The following is a 14,574-nucleotide window of genomic DNA, read 5'->3' as shown; positions in this document are numbered from 1 at the left end:
CTTTAGGAGTTGGTTTCAGGGATGATCTATTTCTTTATAAATATTAGAAAGAGAGAGTCTGTGAGAGTGCATTAGAGATGAGCAAAAGAGCTGATGCAAACGGAAACTGAACCTTTTTGCCATTTATACAACAAATAGACCTCCTAGCACCACTCAGGTAGCAGGTTCAGTGATTTCATGTAGTATACACTACTGAAGTTTTAAAATGTCTAATGTGACATAATCAACAATGAATCTAAATATATAACATGTTTGATATGCTGCATATATTTCTTGTGAAAAGTTAGAGGCAATATTTCAATTTCCCTTAAGCTCTGGTGTTGCACTTGTATGAAGTTGAGAGTCTATAAAAAGAAACAACAGAGCTGTAGATATCCAGATTTTTTGTCCCTATTATGAGTCAAGATTCAAAATGCTGCACCCTACAACACATCACAAGCTTTTTTTTAAAAAAATTTGTTGCTGCCATGTCCACCTTAGGTAACCCTGGTGACATCTTTGTGGCATCATTATGCTTATTTTCTCTGACTTGACTAAGCTCAGTCTGTCTCTTGCATTAATTGTATCCCCATTGTAGCATGTATTTGAATAGATATTCAAAATGTAAAAAAAGCCATACATTCACATGTGAAAATTGATTGTGGAAATAAAGCACCAGTCAGCGAGTTTCTCTGTCCAGTAATTACTGTTTGTTAACAGCAACAAACAAATCTTTCTAAGGCTGACATACTTAAGTCTCTCTGGTCAAAATGTCGGGTTAAAATAATTCCCAGAACATATGTGAAAATATTCTATCTCTACGTGCCAGAAAGTTGACTGGCTTCACTAGTCGAAGGTGCTGTCTGAAGTCCTTTTTTAACACCTCAGCATGTTAGTTTGGTTGAAATGAGTTTCAGCATGATTATTTTACATGTGTATTGCACGCTGATGATGCCATTTCTTGTTTGCTGTGACAGATGGAACGGTGCAATATGAGGGTCCAGGGGTGGAGCTGGCTTTTCCTCTTCTCGACCAATCAGATCCCTTGCTGTTGCTGCAGCTCCAGCACAGATACACAGCTGTTTGCCTGGCACTCAGAAACACACTCAGGTACAAAACTCAGACAAAACTTAAAAGGAATAATCCACATAAAGTGAGGTAATATATATAAATATATATATGTGTGTGTTTGTGTGTGTATGTGTGTGTGTGTGTGTGTATATGTGTATATATATATAACTTATCATTTGCATTAGGTAATGCTCCAAAAATCTCTATGTCTGCGCAGGTGGTGAATCCTAGAGATTTAAATAACTACCACCTTATCTCAAAATTGTCCTGATAACCAAAAACTCTGGTCAGCCTCAACTGAGACTGTTTCTAGAGTGCAAAAATATAAACAGCTAAAGCAGTCAGTATTTAGATCAAGTAAGCTTGTCATAAGCTTGTTTTAAATTCTGACAAAACTAAACCTATAATATTCTAGTATCCAGCATCCTGCAGGGTTCTGAGATTTTAATTGTTGAACCATACCTGGGCTGGATATGAGACTCAACAGACTCAAAATTCAAATTTCAAATTTTGATACCGTATATTTAATGCCCCTGCAGGATATAAGGCTCTAAACCAAGGAACAAAAACAGCAGTGATGGCAGGTTTATTCAGAAGACCATTTCAGTTACAGGATTATACTGATTTCATACTGCCTCTGATCTCTCTCACTCAGGGTTGATCCAGCCTCAGCTGTCCGTCTGCCCGTCAGACCAATTCTCAACCTTGTGTGCCGAGCCCTCGCTGTCAGCCCCAAGAGCATAGTGAGCGCACACACACACAAACACACACACACACACACACACACACACACACACACAGGCACATACTGGGTATTTCACAATAGTAGCTGTGTTTTCATTGCCCCCAGAAATGCGCAAATCCTAAATATCGCAATAAAAACTGGTAATGGAAACACCTAAATTTTGAAAATCCTCTCAAATATCACAAAAACATTTTTACGCTCCCATGAGGTGGTTTTTCACCTCACAGGAGCGTAAAAGTGTGATGGAAACACTTTTTTCGCATTTACACGTCACCGAGGTGAACTTTAAAGACACACGTGCGCACAGATGTACAACACAGTGTTTGCCATTGTGATGAGTGTGTGTACCTCAGCTATGTGGGAGACACGTGTGCACACCATACTTACTTTAATATTTACACATTATTGCTGATAGACAATATGTTCAAAGGACACTTCAGTAATTCACAGTCCTGTATTCTGCTGCTGCTCCGCCGGCGCGAGCTGATGCTGTCAGAGTGAGCCTCTCGTAATAACAAAGTGATAATAATAGGCCATTAAAATCAGGCTTTGTGTTAAGTTTTACCGACGCACAGCACGCACACACATATCTGCTGCATGTTTTATGACAGTAAACTGTTGCCTTACATTTTTCAGAATATATATTTTAATATGTTCTGTGTTTAAAAAAGATAAATAAATAAAACATCTTCCCGTTTCCCGAAACGGAAACGGCAGCTCCCAAAATCAGTGTCCCGAGACGCATAACACTTTTGGCCGTCTTCCTCAAAATGAAATCACGCGGGACCTCTGAGAATTTACAAGAATTTTGCCTGGTTCGCAAAACACTGTTCAATGGAAACACCTGCAAGTCGCATTTGAACTTTGCTGACATTTCAGAAATATTGCTTTTATTTTGCAAACAACTATAATGGAAACGCAGCTACTGTCTGAGGAGGAAAGACCTGATTTTAACTCAAATGTTTTAATACATACTGTAGCATTAAATGCTTTTATGAAGCAAAAAAAACTTGAACTACCTCAAAAGCAACAAAACAGAACATGTAATTTTCATTTTTGAATGTACGTGTAAACATACAGTATTGATCATACTGCATGCAGTCTGGCTTGCTGGATGTAGACTAAGTGGTATAAAAGTTACCCTAACGCTGCTATATGTGTGTTTCAAAATCCCTGTCGCTAAGGGAAACAACAATAACAACCTGTTAGCTAGAAACCTACATGCTGATCTCTGCTGAAAAAGGCAAGCTACCCTAACCTGGATGCTAATGGTGGAAACATAAACAAGCTAGCAGCTGTTACCTTTTCTTTTGCAGGGGTTTAGCTATTTTAATGCCTGTGCTGGCCTCCCCATGTGCAAGTGTTACACTAAATTAAATTCCCCACCGACACTAATTTGAAAGGGCACTATCGCTGCATCCTGGGTTTAGCTCTACCTAGGATGACTGTGATTGGTTTAAAGAAATACAAACAAGCCAGGGTATCTTTTTCCCCTATCCCAGAATGAAGATTGGTACAGCAGAACTTTCTCCAGTGCTGTCACATAGCTGTGGTCTGGTTATATGAGACTATAATCCATGTTTTTAGTGGACTGTGTGTGTGTCTGTGTCAGAATTTAACAGGAGATGGAAGTGTGAGGTTGCTGGTCTTGCCCATCATACACACCAACACCATGGAGGTGTTATCTGCCCTTATCACAGCGTGAGTACTGACATACATACACACACACTCAAATTTTTGTTTTTTAGTTGAGAGACATATATATCATATGCAGTAGTTGAATAATTCTGAATATATTGTTATATTATGTAACGCTTTAAATGTTGTGTTGATGGTTGTGTTGTGGGGCTGACACTGTGCATGTACTCTGTGTAATACAGTGTACATAGCGGCATGGTTCAGTATGCTGCTGTGCTACAGAGGCTGTTTTCTCAAACCCTATCTGCTTGGATGCCTCTACCTGAAGCCAGTCTGGGACAGCAGAGAGCCTACAGGTAACTGCAAGACTATCGTAAAACTGGTCATAGCACAGCATTAAAGAAGACAAGTGAAGCAATAACATTTCCCTTGATAGCTATGTGCTGATAAGGTAGTAACAAGATAAAGATGACTGGAGTGTTCTTAAATTTTTTTGTGGCACACAGGATACAAACTGATTTGTTAAAGCTTGCATTAGAAATCAGTGTGGTATGGGACGGCGGAGCACTGTGGATGATGTGGTTGTCAGATTTTGACTTGGGCTGAAGCATTTGTTTTGTGTGTCTCTCCTTCATCCCATAGCTCAGTGCGGGTGTCAGTGTACAGAACCTTAGAGCTGTGGGTCCAGGTGGCTGGAGCCTCTGCTAGCATCCTTCAGGGAAGCCCTGGCCACTCAGAGCTCCTGTTTAGCCACCTGCTTGGTGACATCACACCAGGGGCAGAGTCTGTCAAGGTTAGTCCAGTTACCATGTAGTTAGCTTGAATCTATTTAACCATCATCTATTTTAGAGTTTTATAGATCTGCTTTTTGAACCTTGGGTGAACCAGTAGTTTGCAGGAGTCTAGTCTTTGTCATGACTCAGTGTGCAGCATCTAAGTGTTGTCTCAAGGCACCTCTCTGTCCCTCTGTGTCCTGTCCTACAGCTCCGGGCGGGACTGTCAGCAGATGTTGTTCCTGGAGGGAAGCCAGGCCCGCGGCGGACAAAAACATTGGTCATAGCAGATTCAGTCGGGCCGTCACTTCAGAGGAAAGGAGACCTTCTAGCTAATCAGGATACTTGCCTTTCAGGCCTCAGGGGTAAGATGCCGCCTCAGATTGACAACATGCGTCTTTTAATTTTTGTTGGTATGCTGGTCTTCTGTAAATATGGTGCAATCTCCTCACTTTCTTTACTTCTTCACAGCACTGAGACAAATTATACTGACCAGTGGTACACTGCTAAAGGATGACATACACAAGGTAAACGTCTGTATTACATTGTTGTTGCAAGGTTTTGCAGCTAAAAACATGCAAAAAAAACATCAATTTAATTTCTTAACCAGAATGTGCAGATTTTCATTGTAACTGTTAATCGAACTGCGACTAAACAGTGCATCAGTTGATGTATCTGAACACGCAGCAGAGCAGAACTAACCAGTGCTATTAGCTGCTATAGTTAACTGATCAGTAGTTAACTGCTGATTAACTGATAGTTAATGGAATGAAAACCTGTGCATTTACAAACCACACAGGACTTAGATGTTTGCTATTTTCTGTGGTATCCCATGAAAACATATTGTTCTTAGACAAGATGAAGATGTAACCACTTGCTCTATTACGGGATGGACACCTCATTCTCTTTCTCAGTAGCAGTCAGTCAGTGGTTTTCTGCCCTTGTTTTTCTCACAGCGTCTCCATGATGTCGTGCTTCCGCTGTGTGTGCGTCTACAGCAGCAACAGTCCAGCTGCAGCACCTCTTGTGAATCTGCAGGGGGCATTAGTGGGCAGTACAGCAGTGCCCTGACCCGACGAGAGCTATACAGGTTTACTATCACTCACATCAAAGAGATTTATAAGTGCTGCTTTTTTTGGTTATAACATTCAACGTTAAGCATTTTTAAACCCTTATTATTATTATTATTATTATTATTATTATCATCATTATTATTATTATTATTAAATGGTAAATAGACTGCATTTGGCACAACAGCTGGAGATATTTGCCCAAGGACACTTCGCCATGTGACCTGCAGTGGGATCGAACCACCGACCTTCTCATTAATGTCTAAATGCTCTGCCTTCCGAGCCATTGGTTAAATTTTTATTGACTTATGTCACGAACCAAATAGCCATGAGCTGGAATGAGCCAGATAAACGATGCTCTTCCCAAAAACTAGAAATAATGTTACCGGAAATGACATACACACAGAGTTTAGTTCAAATCCAGTGAAGAACGGAAAACTGGGAGTGTGCAGTTATTGAAATGCTGCAGGCTGTGTAATGGTGATGAATTAAACTAGCCAAAGTGACTTTGCTCTTCTTTGTCAAACCAAAATCGCTGCATACGGCTGCATACGCTGCAAACTCAGGGCAGTAACTCGAAATGATGTGCAAATGCTTTCCAAGAAATGTGAGTAATATGGCCGTATGCTAAGAAAAATGACAAACCACAAACCAGACAACAAAGGATGACAGGCTGATGTGCTGGCCAAAAGGAAGAGCAGCCCACAAAAGGCCATCAGACTGGGTTCCTCCCTCTATCCTAAAAAACATTAATCCAAATCTAACAGAAATAAGGCCATTAAAATAGGTTTGCTAGACCCACCAGACACCAAAGAAATGGCAAAGAAACCACATATAGTCGGTCAAAGACCAACCACTGATAACAAGGCCAGAAGGTGGAAGGTACCTCCCATTATTGGCTTCCCATCAAACAGACCAGACCAAATACACCTGAGTGAAGAACACAGGACATCCTGAGTCAACATCATGTGAACATCAGAACCAACAAGGGGGAGTGCTTAACACAGTGTTTGGGAATAGGCCTACCAATACCTCAAAATCCAGTGTACAGAATCTGACCAAACTCACTGGAGACATCCCACGCTATTGCCTGAATGTACTCACTGAGTTTTATTCAAAACCAATGATGGGACAAATAGCGGAACTTTGAGTACACAGTTATGAAATTCTACAGGCTTTGTGATGATGAAACAAGTGTGTGAATGGTCTTACTACTTGTTTAAACAGAATTAAGTTCTGAAGAGACTTTGCTCACCTTTGCTCAGCCTGAAACCTGCTGATTACAGCTCATGGCTTTAATTTTAGCCCAGTATTATTATTACTGTTTTTCTGCTGCTTCCGCTCAGATTGTCTGAGCTACAAAACCTAAAACTCTGCCCCATATCTGGAAAGTATGTTCAAGTGCTTCCCAAGTAATATGAGCCCAATTGGCCAGATGGTGGCATTGAAATTAAGGTCCAAACATTCAGTTTTGGAATGGCCACACTCCTCACACTGTAAACCCAATTGACTTGAAACAGGACACGCAAGTCCAGCCCAATGTGCTCCTGGACCATAAAAGTCTGCCATGATGTATTTTCCACCATTTTGCATTTTTGAATAGAATCTCTGTTGCAGCTATATATGTTATTTCGAATAAACTGCTGACAGTTCGCCACAATTCATCCTTTTATATCATATGATTTAATTTTACTTCATACCTGTCTACAAATGTGCACTAGATAATGTTCAGTTTTACTTCTGTATTGTAGCAAAGATGAGAAAACTGAAGACTGCTGGCTTTAGTACTCATATCATTTTTTTCAGGTTATTGCTGGCTCTGGTCCTTGTCCCATCACCCTGTTGGGCTCCACCTTTGACCTGTGCTGTATCGATCCTCAGCAATGGACGCACCGACCGCAACCTCAAGGTGACTGTTCTTAAGGAGAGAGTGTTGGAGGGAGAGACTGCTGCAGAGACTAAAAGTCATTTCAGACAAATGAACAGCAGTTTATGAAACTATGAGACAGGAAGTTTTGCAGGTTTTTCTCATGAACCTTAATCATTAAGGCTACTGCGATGCCCCCTTTGCAGTAAAGGCTGAGCCAGCTTGACCTTTTCCCAGACAACAAACAAACAGATTGCCTGCAGCCATTTGAGTTGCCATACATACTGAGTCACCACAGTGGGTTCATTGACATGAATGAAATAACCTAAATAAGTTAGTTTTTTTCACACAGTGCAGTTGTGTGAGGTTGGCTTAAATTGGTCCAAGAGGTACATTAGGTTAGCATAGCAAGAGTGCTTCTTCTCTGGCAAAGCTTAACCTAAACTAAGGGGGTGTGGGACGAGGCAAAGAAAACGCCACAGTACAAGCACCATGTATTATGTTTACATTTTCCTCCCATTCATTTCACATTTTTAATCACTCTGTTTGCTCCGTCTTTCCTTTTTCAGGTCTCTACATTCTGTACTGAGGCTCTGACCATCTGTAACTCCCTCCTCCACCCACGCACTCAATCAGTCGCCCTCCCCTTGCCGCCACTCACCCTGAAACCCACCCCCACCGCTCCAGTCCTCCCCTCCTCCCAGGGACATGCCCCTGGACTTACTTTGCCAAGCCTCCTAGGAGGCCCCGCCCCTGGTCCTCCTTTTCCCACCCGCCACTCTCTCGGTCTGGGCCCTGCTTCCCTGCTTGGTTCTCTTGAGAACCACCTGTCCCTGGTCCCAGGACTGCCAGGCCAGGCCCCCACCCCAGGAGACATGATTCTGTCCCCACACGCACATCACCAGCAGGATCCTCCAGGACTGGGCCCTCCAGAGGGGCAGAGACCAGTGTTTGTCCGCTACGACCGAGAGGAAGCGGAGGATGTGGAGATCTCTCTGGCGAGTGACTCAGACGACAGCGTGGTTATCGTTCCTCCGGGGATGCTCAACATAGAGAACCAGCAAGATGAGACAGCAGCAGCAAACGCTCAGAACATGACCTCTGCACCAGGGAGCACTACGGTCACACTACCAGGAGGAGAATCTGTCACTATGGTCCCCACCACAGCAACGACAACCACAATAGACGGTGTCTCACTCCCCAACGACCTCGCCACCTCCTCCCCCCTAGTCACCACCTCCACCACCCCTGTCAACTCCTTCCCTCCTTCTGGTGCCTCAGTGGTCTCCCTGGTTCCACCTTTGAACTCCAGCACAGTCACAGCTCCACCTGGTGGTCTGGGGGACTCATTGGCTGGCAGACCCCAGCTCCAGCAGATGCTGATGCAGCCCTCCACCCCCGGCCAGCCCGGCCCCATCAGTCTACCGCTCCAGATCCACCAGCTGCAGAATCAGCTGAGCCAACAGGGACGGCATCTCCACCAGCACCAACCGCTACCTGCCAGCAATGAAGATTCTGGCGTCATCAACATTAACAGCACTGACGATGAGGAGGAGGAAGAGGAGGACATGGAGGATGACGAAGAGCTGGAGGAGGAAGAGGAAGGGATGGATGAGGAGGATGAGGAGGAGGACGTGAGCGATTTCGCTGAGGAAGAGTTTTATGATGGGGAGGAATATGAAGATTATGATGAAGAAGAGGGGGAAGAGCTGGAGGAAGAGGAGGAGGAGGAAGAGGAAGGAGATATACCTCCACTGGAGGGAGCAGAGGACAAGGCTGGAGAAGTAGGAATGGAGGACGGAAAGATGCTTCGAGCAGCAGTGGATGAAGGAGGGATGGCTGGATTCAGTGTCGAGGGAGAAGCAGAAGGAGGCATAGAGGAGATCCAGACCAACAGAGCACTGTTTGGAGAGGACAGGATGAAGGTACAAGAGGTAGAGAGCATCGGTGTCCTGGAGGAGGCACGGGAGCAGGAGGGAGAGGAGGACGAAAGCGAAAGGATGGACGACCCCACCATGCCACAGATCTTGTGTGTGACTGGTGGAGCACTTGAGGAGAGAGAGGAGGCTGAGGAGGATGGAGTGGGAGCAGGAGGAGTAGAGGAAGGAGGAGAGCTGCAAGAGAAGGTAACCTCTTGGGTGCAAGGAGCCAATGAGACCGAGCCAAAGGCCACCTCAGAAGAATGCACAACCAAGAACCAGCAGGTAGTTACTGCAGCTTTAAAACCTCACACTTGGAGCGTACTGATGACTTGAGAGTGTAATTCTTAAACAGAAAGCGAACTGACACATTTTTCAAAATGTGAAACTAATCCTGTGTTCTAAAAGGAGTTAAGGTATACATTAAATTAAGCTCACAGGAGATCAAGTATTAAGTAGTTGAGGTATGAGTTTTACATTTTACAATTTTTTTCCACCAAAAGTAGTTATATGAAGCTGCTATTGTTATATTGTTGTTACAAGAAAACTGAGCTTTCTACCTAAAACTGACTCTCTTCAACTCAACAGGAGTCTGGAGCTGAACCTGCACAGGAAGCTAGTGTTAGCGATAACCAGCCATCCGGTCATCAGGAGGAACAGCTAGCAGCTGTTCAAGAAGGAGACGTAGCAGCAGCAGATCCTGAAACTTCAACAGACCAGACAACAACAGGACAAGAGGAGACAGACACTGAGAAAAGACATAAAATAAAAGCAGAGCAGCAGGAGACAGAAGGAGGAGGAGACAGAGACAGTGATGGAGAGGAGGGGAAAGGAGTGAAGAGGAAGAGAGAGGAGGCACAGAGGGAGGAAGAGGCGGAGCAAAGCACTGAGAAGAAAAAGGTAAAACTCTATATCTGTCTATATGATTAATCATACAATACATAACCATCAGAGGTACAGGATCTGGAATTATGCTTTGTGCAGTGTAGGTGTGTGTAGGTAAACTTTTGATGTACTGTGCAAAACATTTGAAGTTAAACATGGCATCAAATAATGGCTAGAAAGCATCAAAGTTCACACCAACATTTCTCATGTTAGTACAGACTTTAGGATGATATTGATGTTTGTGTTTAGATATTAAGAAGACCATGACAAATAATGACAACTTCAAAACCCACGTATACAGTATAGAGGTAGAGTATAGGACTCTCACAGCCTCAAACTGTATGTTTTAGCCAGATGAGCCCTGAACACTTTATTTGCTGGTCTGTAATTTCAGAATCACTTCCTAATTGTCTTCAAAAGGTTTCCTTGGTAAATGTAATTTTGGTACTAATGCAAGAGTATACAAAGACCATATTCAATAATAAAGGAAGACTGAATGAATACTTACTGGAGTTTTAATAGAACAGTCCTTAAAAGGAAATTCCTATTTCTATAAGAGCAGATTTGCTTTATTTTGGAAGAGCAGTAGTCAGTAAGTGCTTCTTCTGGACTGTGTAACAAAACTCTAAAACAGAAAAAAGGTTAGAAATTAAGGTGAACCTTAAATTAATACTCTAATAAGCCATAGTTTTACACTAGATAAAACAAACTACAGCAGTAATTCTCCTCCTCTGGGCTGCGTGTCAGCAAACATACAGGGGTGACGTTTAGACATATTCACACATTTTATGTTTTTGTACACTTGTGCCATAATGGTCCACTAGGAGGCATTGGCATGTTTAGCAAACCACAATGCTAAGAAAACTTGAGGAATCAGGAATAGTCAGTTTCACCCTGATGACAATATAAACAAACCATTACACCTGTGAAACAAAGATGAAAGAATTTAGATCTATCAATGTAAATTTCCCATGTTCGGCTATCTAAGTTAGTCTGCAGTGATGAAAAAGGCTAATCTTGAGCATCATTATGGCTCTAAAACATGATAAACTAGATGAGTTGCAAGGACAAATGCGCTTGGATAAAGTTGATGCTTTTTGGCAGAGTGTGGGTGCACAATAAGTAGTTACCACAAGACCTCATTCTGACAGAGACGGTCAGAATGAGGTCAAGTTTTGTACTGCTTGAGCTTTTAGTGATGAACCTGGAACCTCACTCAGGAGGAGAATTTGGACACTGGTAAAAATAATTGCTCTGGAAGAATTGCTGGAGATGAAGGGAAAACCTGCCATAGAACTTAGTCATAGCAAGTGGCTGTGTGATTTGGACTTAATTGTGGACATTACCAAGTACTCTCAAAGCTGAACATCAAGCCCCATATTTTGTGCGTGTGAAATATATTTCCAGTGTGAACATTTATTTACACATTCACAGTTTTTGGTACCTTTTTAAAGCCATTATGTATAGAAATTGAAATTTCCTGACTTTGGTGTCTCCAGTGGCCAAGACTGAAAAAGGCTACCCCACCCAGACCATCTGGAAAAAATCAAAACCATTAGAATAATATGAAAGATGCTGTGATCACATACAGTTTACAAATAGTGCCTTTTGAGGTATCATTGTAGAAACATCTCCCATAAGCCACCTGTCGGTCTAAACAGATTTTCCCTTCAGCAGCATGGACACATCTCTAATGACAGAGCAGAGCATGTTTCAACAGTTGTCTCTCTTTGTATGTCCCTCAGCTGGATGATGATGCCATGGCCTCCATGTTGGCTGATTTTGTTGCCTGCCCACCTGATGATGAAGATGGTGCCTCTGGCTCGAACCACTCATAAACATTTGTCAAACCGGAGCGGATGTGATTGAGAGTACCATGGATACCTTATGTACTGCTAGGATACTGTACCATGAGTGGCATTTGCAAGGTTTAGTTACCAACATACAACCCCCTTGTCATTCTTTACATCTTCCAGTTATTCTTCACTGGGTTCATATCATACTGGTAGAATGTGAGAATGTGGTCTCCAGGTTTTTGTTTTTTTCTTTAAGAATATTGCCAACTTCAAGCTACAATAAATGAGGTTTGGGAATATTTTGGGGAAGGGAAGTCAGACTTTTTAATACATCCCAGCTTGTAATTGGCAAAAACTAACTAGCTATAAAAAGCAGTGCATTTTCTTTCTGGATACTTTGTTCTTGTGTACAGTACGTAGTTTCCTGCAATTTTAAGGTTCACTGTGTATCATTAGTGGGATCTATTGGCAGAAATGTAACATAGTAGTCACATTTATGTTCATTAGCATATAATCACCTGGAGTGGGTCCTCTTCCCGTGTCTGCCATGTTGCACCGCCATGTTTGTCCAGTAGCCCAGAAAGGACAAAACAAACACAGCCTTCTGCGAGAGCTATGTCAGTTCCCCCATCTTTCACAGCCACCGTAGGGGAGGGTGAGACAAAGGGTATTGAGTTGGTTGCGATGTACAGACTCACTGCTAGATGCCACTGAATCCTACACACTGGCCCTTTAAAACTATGACGTGATTTTCTTGGATTTATATGTATCTTTTATGCTCTGTATGTTTTGTCATCACTGTTATATGCTTTGTTATAAAAAAGTAAACAACCAATCATGAGTTACATACATTACATTTTGTCTGAGATTTAATGGTTTACTACAACAATATTCTTGGTTTTGTTTTTTTTAAAAGGGTTGGTCCACCCACATTGCATGAGCAAAGTCAGGGAGGGCTGTTTGATTATTCATTGTAACCTGGTCGTCATTTTTGGAAGGACAAGGAACTTTAAAATGGAATTATTTGTTTTGAGCAGCACAAACAAAATTGCATTTACCTCCATTGTATTGTCGTGGAGAGAGAAATCTCAGCTGGATATCTGTAAACCAGGACAAATAAAACCAGCGCTTACTGGACAGATCGCATGAGAGAAAATGTATCTTTGTAATTTGGGTGAACTGGCCATTTGGAATGCCAAGCATAAATTATTGACTCTGGATGGAACCAATCACAACTTATTTATTGTATTACCTCACTATGAGGGATTCGCCAAAAATCTGTGCTGTGTTTGGAACCATCTACGACATACTACCAACAAACAGTGGCCTGTGTGACCGTGACTGGCTGGCTGGCTCACTAGCTACCCCTGCAGGAGCTTGTGGAGCTTCTCCACTCTGGCAACATGGGAGCACTTTTCCCGATTTGTTGTTCATTTTGCTGCATTTTGAGCAAATCAGTACGCCCTGCTAGCATACCTGGCATTTTGAATACAGCCTGTGTGACAATTTGTTAGCAAAATCACCAAAGTGGATATGGCCATCCCCTCTCTCCTCTCCTAATAGCAGAGGGATTGTTTAGTTGAATATGCTACTCTAGTCTGCCTGAGTCATTAATCTTTTTGCTGACTGAGGTTTGTGCAAGTTAGAATTGATTCAAGAGATTCAAGATTCAAGATTCAAGAGTCTTTATTGTCATTGCACATGTCAATGAAATTTTCATTGCAACCCCCATGTTAGATGGTAAGAAAGATAAGACTAGAAAGAGTGAATAAAATTAAGATAGCTACAATAAAATAAAATAAACCAACATGCAATAAAAAAAATATTCGTGAAGCAATTGAAAATATAACAGAATGAAAATATACTTAGGCAATAAAATATACTAAACAATAAACAATAAAATATGGAAGTGAAATGTGCAAACAGAATAAAATATACAAGCAGAATAAAATATAAAATATACACAGTGAAATGTACCGACAGAATAAAATATGCCAATGAAACTGAAATGTGCTGATATACTAAAATGTATATAATTATAGTATATGTGTGTACATAAAAGTCAAGTACACAGAAGGTGCAGGTGGAGGTAGAGGTGTAGGTGTAGGTGTAAAGTGCGGTGTGCAGTGTTCACAGTTCACACAGTCTCTCACTGCAGTGAGGGGCTGCTGGGGGTGATAGCTCTAACAGCTCTGGGGAAGAAGCTGTCCCTCAGTCTGTTAGTGGTGGTGCGGATGTTCCTGTACCGCTTTCCTGATGGAAGCGGTACAAACAGTCTGTGGCCCGGGTGGCTGGGGTCCGTGGCGATGGATCTCGCCCTCTTTCTGACCCGACCTTCATATATAGAGTCTAGGTCAGGGAGGGGGCAGCCCACGATGCCCTGTGCAGTTTTAACCACCCGTGCCAGTTGTTTCCTCTCCTGTGCCGTGCAGCTGCCATACCACACTGTCACACTGAGGCAGAGGATGCTTTCAATTGTGGCCCTGTAGAAGTTAACAAGCAACCGAGAGGAGAGTCCAGCCCGTTTCAGCTTCCTGAGGAAGAAGAGCCTTTGTTGTGCCTTCTTCACCAGGTGGGAGGTGTTCATGGACCAGGAGAGGTCAGATGTGATGTGGCCCCAGCTATGGCTTTATGTAAAATTTAGGATATAATTTTAAAATCCTTCTCCTTCCCTACAAAGCCCTACATGGTCAGGCACCATCATGTCATAAAGAGCTCATAGTGGCCTATTACCCCACTAGAATGCTGCACTCCCAGATTGCAGGCTTACTTGTGGTTTCTAAAGTCTCCTAAAGCAGAATGGGAGCCATAGCCTTTAGCTATAAAGCTCT

General features: G+C 42.5%; 1 protein-coding gene across 1 annotated transcript in view; it reads left to right on the top strand.

Moving 5' to 3' along the window:
- Nucleotides 1-12,849, top strand: part of pelp1 (proline, glutamate and leucine rich protein 1) — a 16,315-nt gene extending 3,466 nt beyond the window's left edge. Inside the window, exons 8-19 of the mRNA XM_041964897.1 lie at nucleotides 957-1,089; nucleotides 1,706-1,793; nucleotides 3,408-3,496; nucleotides 3,676-3,789; nucleotides 4,076-4,226; nucleotides 4,418-4,571; nucleotides 4,678-4,733; nucleotides 5,163-5,296; nucleotides 7,083-7,185; nucleotides 7,713-9,347; nucleotides 9,651-9,962; nucleotides 11,693-12,849. Of these exons, the coding sequence (XP_041820831.1) occupies nucleotides 957-1,089; nucleotides 1,706-1,793; nucleotides 3,408-3,496; nucleotides 3,676-3,789; nucleotides 4,076-4,226; nucleotides 4,418-4,571; nucleotides 4,678-4,733; nucleotides 5,163-5,296; nucleotides 7,083-7,185; nucleotides 7,713-9,347; nucleotides 9,651-9,962; nucleotides 11,693-11,785 (3,062 nt within the window). The 3' untranslated portion in view covers nucleotides 11,786-12,849. The remainder of the gene's footprint in view (nucleotides 1-956; nucleotides 1,090-1,705; nucleotides 1,794-3,407; nucleotides 3,497-3,675; nucleotides 3,790-4,075; nucleotides 4,227-4,417; nucleotides 4,572-4,677; nucleotides 4,734-5,162; nucleotides 5,297-7,082; nucleotides 7,186-7,712; nucleotides 9,348-9,650; nucleotides 9,963-11,692) is intronic.
- Nucleotides 12,850-14,574: the final 1,725 nt, after the last annotated feature.

This window comes from Chelmon rostratus, chromosome 23, assembly GCF_017976325.1.
Source record: "Chelmon rostratus isolate fCheRos1 chromosome 23, fCheRos1.pri, whole genome shotgun sequence".
NCBI classification, from domain to species: domain Eukaryota; kingdom Metazoa; phylum Chordata; class Actinopteri; order Chaetodontiformes; family Chaetodontidae; genus Chelmon; species Chelmon rostratus.
Note: the sequence above shows the minus strand (reverse complement) of the source record. Positions and strands in the feature narration are given on the sequence as shown.